Genomic DNA, 15929 nt, shown 5'->3' on the forward strand with positions numbered 1-15929 from the left:
AACAGAGGGACCAGAGCCCTGGCAGTGCATAGTGGTGGTCAGGGAGATGACAAGAAGCCTGACTATATATGTATGTTTAGAGGTAGGGCCCTCATAGAGGTTGTTGATTTTATAGCGATCACAGCAATTACAAATATAATAGGATTTTATAGGGATGACAGCAATTACAAATATAATAGGCTGGGTAAGATTGAAAGACAGTTCTTATCCTAACATACATACAAACAATCTACGATCTCATCTATCCTTAATAGAACCCCATACATTCATTACCTTGGAGGGAAAGAAACATTTGGTACAAGCTCAAAATTATAATGGTCTGTATTGAAAAATAACTTCTTCAATTTCCTTACATTCATTCTGCTTCCACCTTATGCCCTTAGAAAAGAAAGGGGATCAAACACTTGACTTCTTTTGGGAAATTCTCAAATTTGGAGAGGTACCATTTTCTGGTAGCATAACTCCTACCCATCAAGTACATAATGGTACCCATAAGGAATGAAAATGAATACACAGTCTGGGAGATGAAGGAGATTCCTACAAAACCTAAAATTTCAAAAAGATAGTGTGGACAAATCACTAGATTGAACATAACTCCCTTGGGGATCTTATACCCATGATCATCTTTCCCCCTTAATCTTGAAAGGATAAAATGGTGGTAAAAGTTTCCCCCAATTCCAACTAAAAACAGAGCAACCCCTACATATTTCAGATCAACTGCTGGTTCAGGGATTCCTTGTGTCAAATGTTGGGCATAGATCAAGCTTGCTGTGCTGATGAAATAGCTGAGGGTGATTGGAATGACTGAATCAAGAACCATTCTTCCACTATATTTGTGAACAAACAACACCTGTAGGGCAGAAACCAAATCAATCATCAATTTAATATCAAATTAAAGGAAAGTTGGTAGCGAGTAGGGATTAGGGATTAGGGATTAGGGAATCCCTTTATATAATTCCCAAATATTAAGGGCTGGAATAAAAATTGAAGAGGAAGAAAGTGGGAGAAAGGGCTTTAGGGTACCTCTAAGTCCCTCTTGAAGAAATGGATGGAGAGAGCTGTAGCAACAAGTATAAACCTGAGACCCTGATCTGGGAAAATGGCAAAAGAGGAAATACCAGCTAGGAAGGCCGGAGTATACAAGATAAGCATTCCGGTTCTGCCGGAGACTGTAACCTCCTTCAGTATTGTCTTCTTCTTCTGTGGATTTACGTTCCAGAACTTGGAGTATTGTAAGTGTTTGCCTCTTACCTCGGAGTAACCACAGTAAGCTAGCGATATAAAGGCGATGGCGGACATGGTTCGAATGAAGATTGATGGATGTGGAAACAAGATACTCTGCAACCAAAACCAAATCATCTCTCTCCCTCTCCCTCTCTCTCTCTCTCTCTCTCTCTCGGGTAAAGTTCTCTCTCTCTCTCTATGCATTGCTTATAAATAGAGTAATGTCTGATAATAATTGAGAAACTCACGGTTGGGGGTTGGCCCATTAATTACGGCGGAGTAAAGGTGGCAGCTGGTGGACCTTTTTTAATCGAACCCATTTGATTAAACAGACTCATTTAATTATTGAAGACCGACATCCACAATATATGATTTCTGGATCGGTCCAAATTCGAAGTTTGATCTCCACCATTTGTGCCCTATTGCCCATCACTATGTCCAAATCTGCTAAGACTAATTTTTTTTTTTTCATAATATATTTAAACATAACACAAAATTATAAAAATGAATTTTGATTTTTAAACTTCGAAAGTGGTTCTCTGTCTGAGATCATGGTCTATACGTTTAGCGGTCCCTAATTTATCTATTAACTTTGGGAAAAGGATGGGTAAGCTAACAGGTTACCTAAGAATAAAATGTATTAGCTTTTATCAGTCGTCAGATTAGATATCTTATATCTATGCCATTGATAAATTACAAAAAATTATAAATTACACACTAAATGTTTCATTTTACAAATCCACCCGCTTATTGTTTAGTTTAACAAAATTACACAAAAGTTGAGTTTGGATTTACAAAACCAGTATAGAGTACAAAAAATGCTCTCCCTATTTTGAATAGTTTCACTCTTTGGACATTGAAGGGAATGGCGATCGTTTCCTCCTCCAGCCCCAAGGCCCCACCTACCCCTTCTTCTTCCTACAACTCCACCAGCCACGTCCTCCTATTCTTCTTCTTCACCCCCACCCCTTGCTGCAACTCAACCCACCCACTCCTTGCAACACACCAGCCACTTCCTCTTCCTCTTCTTCTTTTTCTACTTCTTCACCCCTACCCCCTGTTGCAACACAACATGCCCTCTTCTTCTTCCTCCTTTGACACCACCTGCCCTCACCCTGCTTCCTAGCTGACCTCCAACTTGCAAAATCACATCCCCATCCCCTGTGTCTGCAACTCGTACCCAATGTGGATCTCCGTCACAACAGTGTCGATCATTTTAATAAAATATTAAAAAATTAGTCAGCCAGATTAATAATTTCAGCTAGTTCATGATCTTGTGCTAGATCTGAGTTCAATCTCCTTAAATTTAAAGCTCTGTAATCCCTGCAATGCAAGTAAATCAACAATGCTTCAAACTTGATGGCTGTCAAAGAGTGCTCAAAGCTTTTAGATTCACCGAATCTGTCCTAGTTTAAAAGAAAGTAAATGAGTATCGGGGAATACCTTAGTATAGATTTCCTCGCAGTGGAATGGATCGGGTTGCACCACGCATTGATCTTCACGAATAGCAACGAACAAAAAATTACAACGATCTCGCTAGGCAATCGCTATGTAATATTTCACCCTCCAAATCTAAGGATTGCAATGGAGTTCCTTGGAGACACCCACTCTCAATTGGGAGAGACAAAAGAGAATAGGGAGAAAGATATTAAATCAAAAACCCTTATTGGCTTTGTGACCAAAACCCTATTATTTATAGAGAATTGGCTAGCTAGGGTTCCCAATCCTAGTCGGTCTATGGTTACCCTAAGTGGGTGACCCAAGAAGGAACCCCGACCCATATTAATTAACACTAGCGATACGAAAGCTCTGCAACCCATTTTTCCCAAACCTTCCATTGACCAAGAGCCTAGTCCTTTTGCGATAATACATCAATGATCTCACCTCTACAGATAAATGTTGAAACTCTACACCCATTGTTGGAACCAGACATGGGAGAGGAGGCTGGGATTTGCAGGGCTCGGGTGGGCTGGAAGGGGGTGGGGGCATGGTGGTTACAAAATGGGTTTGGTTGTAGTAGGGGTAGGGGTGGAAGAGGTTGCAAGGAAAGCATTGGACATGGTGATTCAAAGAATAAACTAGAAGAATCATCATAGTTGGAGGAGGATTGAGGAACACTGTACTGACTGATTTTGTAAACCCATATTCAATTTTGTAGAATTTTGTTAAATCAGTAAAGAGAAACTGATATTGTGTAATTTTGTAGTTCTCCAGAAATAAATATGAATGCAACGAGTAAAATAAAACTAACAAAATCCAACGGTTAGCAAATGCTAGCATACCTAATTCTTAGGTAACCCGCTATCATGCCCAACTCTTGCCCATTTACTTTCCATAATTAAGGTAATTAAGGAGTAGAAATGTTTTTTTTTTTTTTTTTTTTAATGAGAGGAGAGAGGGATTTGGATCTTCTATAACGCAACATGGTGTCTAGCGTGTGATGAGCACATCTATGTGTGAAATCTAGGATAGTAAAACATGCATTTTACATATTTAGAATGGAGCTACATTGGGTTTTACTCTCTTTTTGTAGGTTTTATATTTTCAAGGCCTTAAGGATTATCGGGCGCTATATCTCTAATTTTACACATAAAGAGGTCCTATTTCTTTTCATGGTTGCGAAGAGGACAAAATTCTGACAAGATGGACGTGTCCAATTAAAAGAACGCATCACCCGTACAAGTGATTATTCTTTTCAGGCCAGAAAAAGAATAATGGATCAGAACTGAACCAAGATGCAGAACCAGCGCATTTGCAGTTATCCCAAAGGTACAAAGAATATTCCAAATGCCAACAAGGATCGATGGATCACATCCTTAAGTGATTAAAGATTCATTTTTTGTAACAACAACTACCTAGTGTAGTTGGTGAGTTATGGTGTGCAAAATCCCTTGCTCACCAAGAGGTCTCAAGTTCGAATCTCATGATTGTTTTTTTTAGAGAATTTTGTTGAAGATTTTTTATTTTTCACTCACTTAAAGCACTCGTGGAAGGGTTCCTGCGCAAGAAGAGAAGAAAAAAAAAAGGAAAGAAAAAAAAAAAAAACTCCAAAAAATTGTCCAAATCACACAAAGCAAGAAGAAAATCCTCCCTTGGAGGGAGAAAAAGAAGAGAAATAAATTAGAAAAAAAAAGGGAAAGAAAATAAGTAAAAAAATTATAGGAAATTTCTCCAAGTTTATTTCTCTCTTCTCTCTCCTCCACTTTAGCACTTTTGTCCTCAAAAGATCTCACAATCAATTGTGGATTTCTCTCTTTTAGGAAAGAGAAAATTGTTACCCTACCTCCCTATTCCCTATAAATACAATTCATGTAAGAGGAGGGGAGACAATTCATTCTTCTTCTAGTTTTTAGATGCTCTCTCTTTCTCTTGCTCTCTCTTTAGTTTTAGTTCTTCTTTATCTTTTCTTTAATCACTTTTGTAATAGCTTTTTTTATTTCAATTAATGCAAACACTCTTTTATTTTTATTCAGCCCTTTTATGTTTATGATTTATGCAATTGAGTTGTAATTTTTTAAGTTATAGTTCTAGGCTTAGATCTAGGTGACAAGATCATGAGCCGTGGAGCAATTTTTTTTTCAAGATTTGTTTTCTGTAGTACTAGAGATTTCAGATTTGTTTTCTCTAATACTAGAAATTTCAGATTTGATTTATTCTAGATCTGGTTTTTAATAATGGTAGTATCTCAAATCGATCAATTTTCAGTTCGAGGGTTGAAGTTCAAGTAAGTAGGCTCCTTCAGTAGTCTTCTCTCCCCCCTCTCATTCCCTCTTCTGACTACCCTTTCTTTCTTAATTTAGGATTTTAAATTCAATCGTTACATTATTGCTATCCTTTCCTCCAAAGTTCATGGCTAGTGTATGTGTTGGTTTTGCCCGTCCTAGCCATAGAACCATCAATTTATTGCTTTTATTTTAATTGTCTCCCTTTCCCTAAAGCCAAGTAGAGTAACCCTTGTAAGAGTGACTCTCTGATTAAGTAGGGAAGTTCATATTATGATGCATCCCTCGGACTAAGTAGAGAAACCTACTTGTGAGTCTCTCTCTAGCTTTCTCCCCTTTCTTTTACTTTATTTTTATTTCAGTTTTTTTTCTTTTATTGTTTTTTTAAATTGCGTGGGTTGTTTATTTTCAGTTATTTATTTATTTAATTTTAATTGCATGGCTTGTGTCTTTAAATTCTTAGATGAAGAATGGTTATGACGTTATTTTAGGTACATATGTTTAGGATGGTAATTAGAATTAGATCACAACCATTAATCGGTTCACTTTCGCATTATTAAAAGAAATAAAAAATAAAGTGGTTGCTCTCCCTATGTTCGACCCGTAGCTACACTGATCCGTACGCTTGCGGTTACATTTTAAATCTCAAACAACGTGCTACTTATCATTTTTTGTGCTATCAATTCTATTTTAGGGTTTATCTCTTTCTATAGTTCTCTTCTTTAAGTTTAATCTCTTTTTAGTTCTTACTTTCTGGTTACACACTTTTGTATTGGAGTTTTAATTAATGAATGTAAGTTTTCTTTCATGTTTATGGTTTATGATATTGTAATTTTAATTCTCTAGTTCAAGGTTTAGATTTAGGTGACAAGATTCAAGCTTTGAAGCATCTCTGTTCAAGTTCAAGTTTCTATTTCAGGTTTGTTTTCTCTAGTACTAGAAATTTCAGATTTGGTTTATTCCATATATGGTTTTTAGTACTAGTAGTATTTCAAATCTCAATCAAGTTTTCAAGTTCTAGTATTGAAATTCAGGTAGGTAGGCTTCTCAAAAGTCTTCTCCCCCCCCCTCTTATTCCCTCTCTTGACTACCCTTTCCTTCTTAAATTAGGTTTTTAATTTCAGTCTTTACTTTATTGTTTTCCCTTTCCCCCAAGGTCCTTGGCTAGATGCATGTGTTGGTTTTGCCCCTCTCTAGCTATGGACCATCATTTTATAGCGTTTATTTTCAATTATTTACTTTGCCCCCCCCCTTTCCTTAAAGCTAAGAAGTGAAGCCCTTGTAAGAGTTACTCTCTAGTCAAGTAGAAAAGCTTGCATTATTTATGGTGCATCTATCGGGCTAAGTAGAGAAACTTACTTGTGTGCCTCTCTCTAGCTTTCGTCCTCTTTTTATTTTATTTATTTTATTTCAGCACTTTTACTTTCAGTTATTTACTTTTTATTTGTATGGTTTGAAGTATTTAAATTCCTAGATGTGTTGGTTATGACACTTTTAGATGCATGTGTTTTAGGGCGGCAGTTAGAAGTAGATCACTAATATCAATCGTTACACTTTTGCATTACTAAAAGAAGCTTAAAATAAAGTGGTTGCTCTCCTTTTATTCGACCTATTAGCTACATTGATCCGTACACTTACGGTTACTTTTAAAATTCAAACAGGTTCCCAATCCTAGTGGGTTTATGGTTACCCCAAGTGGGCGACCCATAAAGGAACCAGGATGAAACCCAGTCCGACTCATATTAATTAACATCTCCCACTCTCCCACGTAGGGTGGACGTACTTAATTGTCCATTCCATAAGTCTCTGTACCATAGGTGTCTCATCATACAGGAAATGGAGCGTGCGACCTAATGAGATAACACAAATGTATGAGTGCTATATCAAGCTTCCATCTAACCAACATAACACATCACTAATAAATAATCTGGGGTATCCTAAACAATCCAATTACACCAAGTCTAGTACTCTCGATCCCTTATGATGAGCAGTGCTAACCTTAAAAACATGTAATTTTGAATAGTTTTTCCTAAGCCCACATGTCAATCCGACTATTCCCAATCGCTTTCCCAATCGTGTCCCGCTAAACCGCATCATCCATGATCCTGAGGAGCACGTCAAAGTAGTGTCATTGGGCATCTTCTTCATGACATGGTCTTAGGTAGAGGGTATCCATAGGATCAACTCAGTTTTGATCTAAGTGGCTCACATAGTGACGAAGAAGTGATCCATTTAGTCACTCTTACAAACGGTCGTAATAAAACACATACATTATGAAATGTATGCTATGGTGTAACTCCCACTAAGGTGGGCATGTCACTCATAAAATAAAAAAAAAACACCACACGATTCTGGGTTCAGTCGTACTTTTAAGTGCCTAACCTGAGTAAATCAGCCCAGTCGCCCCCATGGCGTCTGCCTAAGTTCTCTCACTCGGCTATAAGTAGGCTACATTAAGATGTGGGATCTCTGTGTTCGACCATAGAAATGTCTCATCTTAGCTCTAACTAAGGCGCCACTTAGCTAAAAAGTTATCTGTTCATCTTCCTCGCTATCTTCAAGCACCAAGGTGATTTTGGCTCATCTCGCTCGCTGTTTCCAAGCACCAAGGTGAATCACCTGTGTGATTGGGTCTATTCAAGCCTGGTGGTATATTTACAAAATAAAATGTGTACTCATATAAATCACTATAAAGAATTATATGTCTCATATATAAATCAAATAGTGATAACAGTAATGTCTAAAGAAAATATCAAAGCTTAAAATACGAATCATCCACATCTAAGTCCCAGATTCCTAACATGAGTAAGGAAAATGACCCGAGCAATAGGCTTAGTCAACGGATCAGCCACCATTCTACTTATGGAGATATGCTTCAAGATAACTTTTCCTTACGCAACCATTTCTCGAATATAGTGATATCTGATATCTATGTATTTGGCTTTCCCATGAAACTTGGGGTCCTTAACGAATGCCAAAGCTATCGTACTATCACAGTGTATAAGCACTACATCTCTTGAATGAGCAGTATTGCCAAAGCACTGTAGGAACCTCTTTAGTCAAACGGCCTCTTGAACGACTGTTGAGCACGCATTGTGCTAGGACTCCATCATGGATAAGGCGACGCAAGTCTACTTCTTGCTACTCCAAGATACAACCCCATCTCCTAGGACAAACGCATATCCCAAAGTAGATTTATGCTCATCTCTGTCACTAGCCCAGTTGGCATCACTGTAGCCTCTCAATCTCAAATTCGAACCACTATAGGTGGGGGTGAGATCACTGGTCCCACGAAGGTATCGAAAGATTCTTTTCACTACTTGCCAATGACATGGTCCTGGGTTACTCTGGTAACGAATAACTATGCCAACTGCAAAATATATATCTAGATGTGTGCACATCATCACGTACATTAGACTATCTATTGCTGCTGCATAGGGTACTTTAGACATTTAATTCTTCTCTTCATTTGTCTAAAGAAACTGGTAAAGGTTCAAAACACAGGCCTTGTACATGGGAATGTTAATGGGTTTAGACTTGTCCATGTAGAATCGTTTAAGGATCTTTTTTATGTAAGTCTCTTGAGACAAACTAAGAATATTCCTAGAACGATTCCTAATAATCTTGATGCCTAATACAAAGTTGGCTTCACCCATGTCCTTCATCTCAAAAGTAGATTACAACCACTCTTTAGTGGCGACAATCATCTCCATGTCATTCCCAGTCAATAGAATATCATCAACATATAAGTATAGAATAAGGAAAATTTCCTTGGGCCGTTTCACATACACACAGTGGTCCTCTTCAATCATTTCAAAACCAATAGAGGTAATGGCATGATGAAATCTAAAATGCCACTGCCTAAACAATTGTTTAAGCACATATATAGAACGTTTGAGACGGCAGACTTTGCACTCTTATCCTTTAGTCTCAAAACCCACTGGTTGATCTATAAAGATCTCATCGTCTGGTTCTCTAGTGAGAAATGCATTTTTAACATCCATCTAAAAGAGCTCCAAATTCAATTTTGCGACGATGGCTAGAATGATGAGGCGAATTGAGGTAATTCTCACCACTGGAGAGAAAGTCTCATCATAGTCTACACTCTCCTTTTGGGTATGACCTTTCGCCACAAGGCGTGCCTTATACTTGTCAATTGAACCATCCGCCTTACGTTTGACCTTTAAAACCTATTTGTTTCCAATGGTCTTACTCCCAGGAGTTAGGTCAACTAACTTCCATACCTGGTTCTTACTCATAGAACTCAGTTCACCTTCTATAACAGCTTGCCACTTATCCTTAGCAGGTGAGGAGAGTGCCTCTCGTAAAAAAGCGGGCTCATCCTCATCCTTTGAAACACAAATGATAGTTTCCCCTTCAATCTCAAAACATCGATGGGAAATTTTTTCACGAGTGCTCCTACGCATGAGGGAATCCTGATGATCATCTAGTGATACACTCCCACTGGTCGGTACACTCCCACTAGGCTGATGATCAGTCTCACTTTCTCTGACGATTACAGGGTGAGTTAATTCCTCACCCTTGCCAAGGATAAGTGAGACACTTTCCTTGTCCTCTATCTCAAAGAGGTCGAGATCTCTGCTTGCATCACCAATACTAGGAAAATCTATCTCAATAAAGTCGATATCCCGTGACTCTATCTCGGTCATTCCTCTGTCAAGGTGTTTACTATACATAATGTAATCCTTCGAGCTGTCAGAATATCTTATAAAGATATGTTTCTTAGCTCTAGGGCGAAGCTTCCCAAACTTATGGGAGGTGCTGTGAACATAACCTTCTGATCCCCATTGTCGCATATGCCCAAAATTTAGTTTTGCGCCCTTCCATATCTCATAACTCATAGGAATTGAAGGAATTGACTGTGAAGGCACTCGATTAAGGATGTAGGCAACAGTTAGAAGAGCATCCTCCCAAAAAGATATCAATAGGTTGGCTTACGCCATCATCGACCTAACCATATCTAAGAGTGCCCTATTTCTCCTCTCCGCTATGCCATTTTGCTACGGAGTATGAGAAATAGTTAACTGCCTGCGAATCCCCTTCTCCTCACACAGTTCTTTAAACTGGTCGGATAGATACCCGTGTCCTCGATCAGTGCACAGAGTTTTTAAGATCTTACTTAACTGATTCGCAACCTCTATCAAAAAGCATTTGAAGCAATCTAATGCCTCGTAGCGGTGAGTGATCAGATACACATAACCGTATCGTGAATAATCATCACCGAATGTGAAAAAATAAAAAGCGCCATAACGTGCCTTTACATTCATAGGTCCGTAAATATCTAAGTGGATAAATTCTAGAGGCTGGGTAGCTCAGATTGCCTTTCCAAAAGGCTTCCGATGAGCTTTAAATGCTAGACAAGACTCGCACACAAGGAGGTTTGACTTTCATGAGTGGGCCTAAAATGCGTTCTCTAACTAACCTAGTCATCCTGTCTCGCCCTATATGTCATAATCTAGCATGTCATGTAATAGATTCAGAATTATCACATCTATTAACTACATAAGAAACAGATGAAGCAGAATCAATTAAATCTAATTTAAAAAAATCCATCAAGTAAGGATCCACGTCCAACAAAAGTACCACTCAAATAAAACTCTAAAGTGCAACCGTCAATATGGAAAGAATATCCTAAAGGAAATAATGCAGAAACTGAAAGTAGATTATGCTGAATATCCGGTGCATAAAGCACATTATAAAGAAGCAAGGTGCGTCCAGTACACATCTTGAGATGATAAGTACTAACTTCTCGAACTACTTCATTGGTACTATTCCTACTATTCCCCATGAACATTATGGGATCTAACTGAAATTTTGCGATAATCTACAAAATCCCCTCGATCTCGTGCTATATGTTTTGTTGCTCCTATATCCACAATCCAATCAGACTGTGTATGGAAAACCAAAACATAGGTACAAAACAAAAGCATAGAGAGAGAGGGATAGAAATGGTACCTGCTTCAGCTAAATGCAATCACGAACGAAGTGCCCTACGTTCTGGCAATTGTAGCATTTGACTTTAGATAAATCTTTATTTCCACCATGCTTGCCTCTTTTGCGCTTGGCGGGCTTGCCTTCTTTTGGTGCCAGGTTCTGAGCCATACCCTGATATCTTGGGTTGCCCTATCTTTTACGTTTGAATTTGCGCTTACCTACGTGGGCGACTAGGGCAACCACATGGTTCGCCTCTTGGTGCTCCGCCTCAAGTTTCACATGTTATTCAACATTAACAAAATTTTTAATGTTATCATTATGTGAGAGAATGAGCTTTATGGGGTTCCAAGAATCGGGTAATGTCCTAATGACAGCTTGAACCTACTGCTCATCAGTGAAAGTGGTCCCAACATCTTTCAGCTTCCAAATTATATCCTTGACCACCCTAAAGTGTTCAAACATAGTGTGCTTAGGATCCATCTTATACATCTCAAACTTTAAGGTCATGCCCCTTAACCTTGTAGTAGATGTACTTCTGAAGTCAATGTTCAGTTTGTCTCACATGGACTTAGCTATGTTATGTTTCTTATAATCACCAATTAACTCATCATGAATAGCACTTAACATGATAAAATGCTTATTGCAATCTTTATTCACCCATTGATTATAGGCTTCCATATCACGACGATGCTAAGTGGTGGTATCCTCAGCTGGTTTGTCCATAACATTGGTTAAATATTCAAGATAGTTTTGCTCATTGAGCAAATATTTAATCTTTCGATGCCACATGTCATAGTTGGATTCAGTCAATTTATCATTCTTGGTAAGGTTTGCAACAACATGATAAGTGGCCATATCACTACACATAAAAAATGTGCAAGGTAAACATTAGGTAGACATTAAAAATTTATTCCAGAAACCCTAATTAAAATTAATGGTTCCTTACAACACACGATGAGACCAAAAATTTCACTAAGTTCATAATCAAATCTCACATGTGTGGGTCAGGAACATATAATTTTAATCGATTTTGAACAAATAAAAGGAGAATCAGGTATCTTCCATCCATAAAAATTACGTCATACAAACAGGTGCGCATGGGTCCCACATAGGAACCCGATTGGTACTTAAAGTGGCATGTCGAGATAGTGTAGGTGTATGATATGTAATGCGAGGTGCTTACCCTTTACAAGGCTTCTCAAAAATTAATTACATTGACTAAAAAAATAATTACATCCTTTAAAAAATCCTACTATATCAATCTACTGTGTAGGGAATGCCGCACTTTACATCATACACGAAGACTATCTCTAACGTATATTCATAGAAAATGGCCACTTATATTAAATACCAATCATGATCTCCAACCCAAAAAAATATATATATCCATGGGTCAATGGGAGGAGATCGACCACGCATCCCAACAAGTGGAGCGAGTCTCAAGTCAAAACCGCCATGGGAGGGTATGATGATTTGTCAATACATACATATATACATGTAAAACACATTTCAAAGCAATAATATGTCTGGCCTAATAATGCGAATGTCGCATGTTTGAGTCATGCAAATAAATCCAATAATGTGAAGCAAACAACATAAATATGCATCATCATATCAACAACTTTAAGTAAATCATATAAAGTAGCCTCTCATTTGACCTAAGTCTTGAGGGCAAAAGTTAATTTTAGGTAGAGCTACACAAACTCAAACCTTAAATTACATTATAAAAATAAACCCTCAGGTAGGGTTCAACAAATAAACCCTTAATCACAATCAGGGTTTAAATACTTGTGAGTCCAAAATGATCGGATCCAATCTTGATCCTATCAAACCCTACCATCAACCTTGACCTTAGAGGCATCAATTTGAATCAAAATATAAATATCAAAACTGATGTACGACACTAACTTTAAAGTGTCACAAATTGATTGAAGTCGATCCGATCTGATCTGATTCAATCGGGTTCTTCAAAACATGAACTGATGTATGACATTGACTTTAAAGTATCATAAATTGATTGAAGTTGATCTGATCCAATCCAATTGGATTCTTCAAATCATAAACTGATGTACGATAGTAACTTTAAAGTGTCATAATAACACCCAAAATTTTCTTTTCTTTTACAAAAAGAACTCTTTATTTTATGAAATTGATAAAATAAAGTAAAACAATTATTGTTTTAAAGGAATTCATTCATTGCTTATGTCGTACACCAGCGTTTTTTTATTTTATTTTAATTCTTTTGCAGGGTCAGATTGCGAGGCATACACATGAGTAAGCAACAAATTTTGGGCAGAAAGTCATCTCAGTACGAGATCGAACATGGCCTTAGCCATGAAGCTTTGCGATTTGGTACAGCTCTGGCCGAGTGCAACAAAAGAACGCCATCATGCAATAATGCACGGGGATGCGCAGCATAATTATTAAACTTGGCACTGATACCAATGTTAAATGGAAAGTAAATGGATATCAGGGAATACCATAGTATAGCTTTCCTTGCAGCGAAATGGATCGAGTTGCACCACGTGTCGATTTGCAAGAACAGCGATGAAAGAAAAATTGCGATAATATCACTAGGGAATTGCTATGCAATATTCTACCCTACAAATCCTAAGATTGCAATGTAGATCCTTGGAGACACCCACTCTCAATTGTGAGAGACAAAAGAGAATAGGGAGAAAGAGATTAGGTCAAAGATCCTTATTGGCTTTGTGGCCAAAACCCTATTATTTATAGAGAATTGGTTATGTAATACCCTACTTTTTAAACCCGGTCTGATTTCACGGTTGACCCGGTTTAACCGTGCAAGAACCAAACCGAGGGAGTTAGAGCGGGTTCCTTATGGGCTATGATGGCAAGGGTGATCTTAAACACCGGCTGGCCCGACAAATTCGAGCCAGTGCCAGAAGAGACGGGAGTGCCCAAGCCGTGTACATGCACCTACCATAAGGCCATGTACAGATAAAGCAGGTATTATAGCCGTATTTTAAGGTATATACGTATGCTACATCGTATGCCAGGAGTGGGGTTCGCGCCAGGCCCGGACACTGTCAAAATCCCAAGTTTTGGCCCTCAGGTGGGCGGACAGGTGGGTGCACCCACCCACCTGAGTGACCCATCCATGTGCACTATTCACTTATTTAGGAATTATATATATAGCATTTATGACTTTATTTTCTTTTCATTTATGACCCCGTACGTTGGTGAGAAAAGTAAAGAGGAGAGAGAAAAGAAAGGGAAGAAGAAAGGAAGAGAAGGAAGAAGAAGAAAAGAGCGATTTCAGCGGCGCCGAAGCTTGATCTTCCCATTCCGACGCCGGAAGAGTGATCTTCAACTCTAGATCTACATTTGGAGGTAAGCAAAGTCGAGTTTCTTGAACATTCACCATACCCAAGCTTAAACCCTTGATTCGAGTAGGGTTTCTTGAGATCTTGTAAATCCCCTTTGAAATGATGAATCTAAGGGTTAATAGATGATTTATGTGTTGATCTTGAAGGATTTGAAGAGGTATTGACAAGATGGAAGAAGCATTGTGGGTTTGAAATGATTTGGAGGGTTTGAAGTTGTTCTTGAGCAAAGAAGGTAAGATGGTTTCCCATTCCTTGAATCTAACATAGATCTAGGTTAGAACCATCCTATAAGACCTTGAAGGTGTGAAGAATGGACTGGGAAAAGCCCCCATTTGAATCCCCAAAGAATGGAGGAGGTTGGGAAGAAACGGTGGTTTTCCCGCCAAGACCGGTGGGTGCAACCGGTGGGCCCCTACCCGCCTGTGGGCACCCACCTGAGAGGGCAGAGGGACCTTCGAGCACAACCGGCGGGCCACCCTACCCGCTGGTCCTAGCAGGGGCCCCTGGCCCAATCGACGGGTGGAATCGGTGGGCCCTACTGACGGGCCCCTACCCGTCGGTCCAGACCGGTGGGTAGGACCGGTGGGCCAGACAGCCCACCTGTCTGACCCACCCGTGTGGCCCCGAAGGTGATTCTTACGTCCGATTGAACCCAAATCGGACGTGTGACCTTCTTTTAACGTTCTAAACATGATTTTGTTATCGAATTTCATTAATTTTGATCCTAAAATGGTGAAGTACTAACCCCGCTCAATTATATTAGGTTCACCAAATCCTACCCGATTCGCACCGGATCTCTCCCGTACCGAACGGGAATCCTTGTACGCTACAAGTAAGTGGGGAGAGGACGTTTGGCCTTGTTTCAAGGCATTGTTTGGCATTCATTTAATTATATCTAGTCTAGTCATGCCATCATGAATATGATATGTAGATTAGTCATTCCTCACATTGTTATGCATATGTGCTATGTTTACTTTCTAAATGCCAATTGAATGAGATGTTTATATGTTGAATGTGGATATCATGATGCATGATGCATTGATAGACTAGATGCCGTAGTCGACTTGGAAACGAGTGCATTGGTGGCCCATGGAATGGGACACGGAGGCACTATGCAATCGTACTATTGTCATATAAGAGCATGCGGTATTAGGATTTTCACCATCCCGTGCTACTACCCTTCCCAATAGGGGTTAAGGTGTTGGGTTATCATTTGGGGGGAAGCAGTGGTCGCGGTCGTCGGGTCACTGTGGCGGTTAGACATAACGCCCGGCGGGTCATGTAGGACAGCCGACAACCCCGGTGGTACATTCAAGAGGGCCAATCGTACTGCTTTTAAATTGCTAGAGTCAGCACCTTTATTTTTAGTCATTTACATTTCTGTTGAGAGCCGGTGGACGGCATTGTCTTTACTTTTCCGAGTACTCACGGTGGGCCTTCTCTGACAGCCCTATGGGCGTATCGCGGGAGGGAGTTCACTGCTCGTACCTAGAGTATATACGCACTGTGGCTGTAGTAGCACTAAAACGAAGGACTTAGTAATGTTGCTTAGGTGGATGTGATTTAAAATGAATAGCATGGCATGTAGTGCATATGATTGTGGTTTGATGTGTGGACTGTTGTGTGGTCCATCTTTCTACTTACTGAGCTAGTGAGTTCATCCCACGTGTGCACCCTT

At 39.2% G+C, this 15929-nt stretch overlaps 1 protein-coding gene across 1 annotated transcript; it reads right to left on the bottom strand.

Annotated features, from left to right (window-relative positions):
• Positions 1 to 291: 291 nt before the first annotated feature.
• LOC122059592 (very-long-chain enoyl-CoA reductase-like) lies at positions 292 to 1424 on the bottom strand. Its single transcript, XM_042622476.1, has 2 exons — positions 1024 to 1424; positions 292 to 850 (listed from the first exon to the last, which is right to left on the bottom strand). Exons 1-2 carry the CDS (start codon positions 1357 to 1359, stop codon positions 380 to 382), a joined length of 807 nt encoding a protein of 268 aa, XP_042478410.1. The 5' UTR covers positions 1360 to 1424; the 3' UTR covers positions 292 to 379.
• Positions 1425 to 15929: the final 14505 nt, after the last annotated feature.

This window comes from Macadamia integrifolia, chromosome 2 (genome assembly GCF_013358625.1).
Source record: "Macadamia integrifolia cultivar HAES 741 chromosome 2, SCU_Mint_v3, whole genome shotgun sequence".
NCBI classification, from domain to species: domain Eukaryota; kingdom Viridiplantae; phylum Streptophyta; class Magnoliopsida; order Proteales; family Proteaceae; genus Macadamia; species Macadamia integrifolia.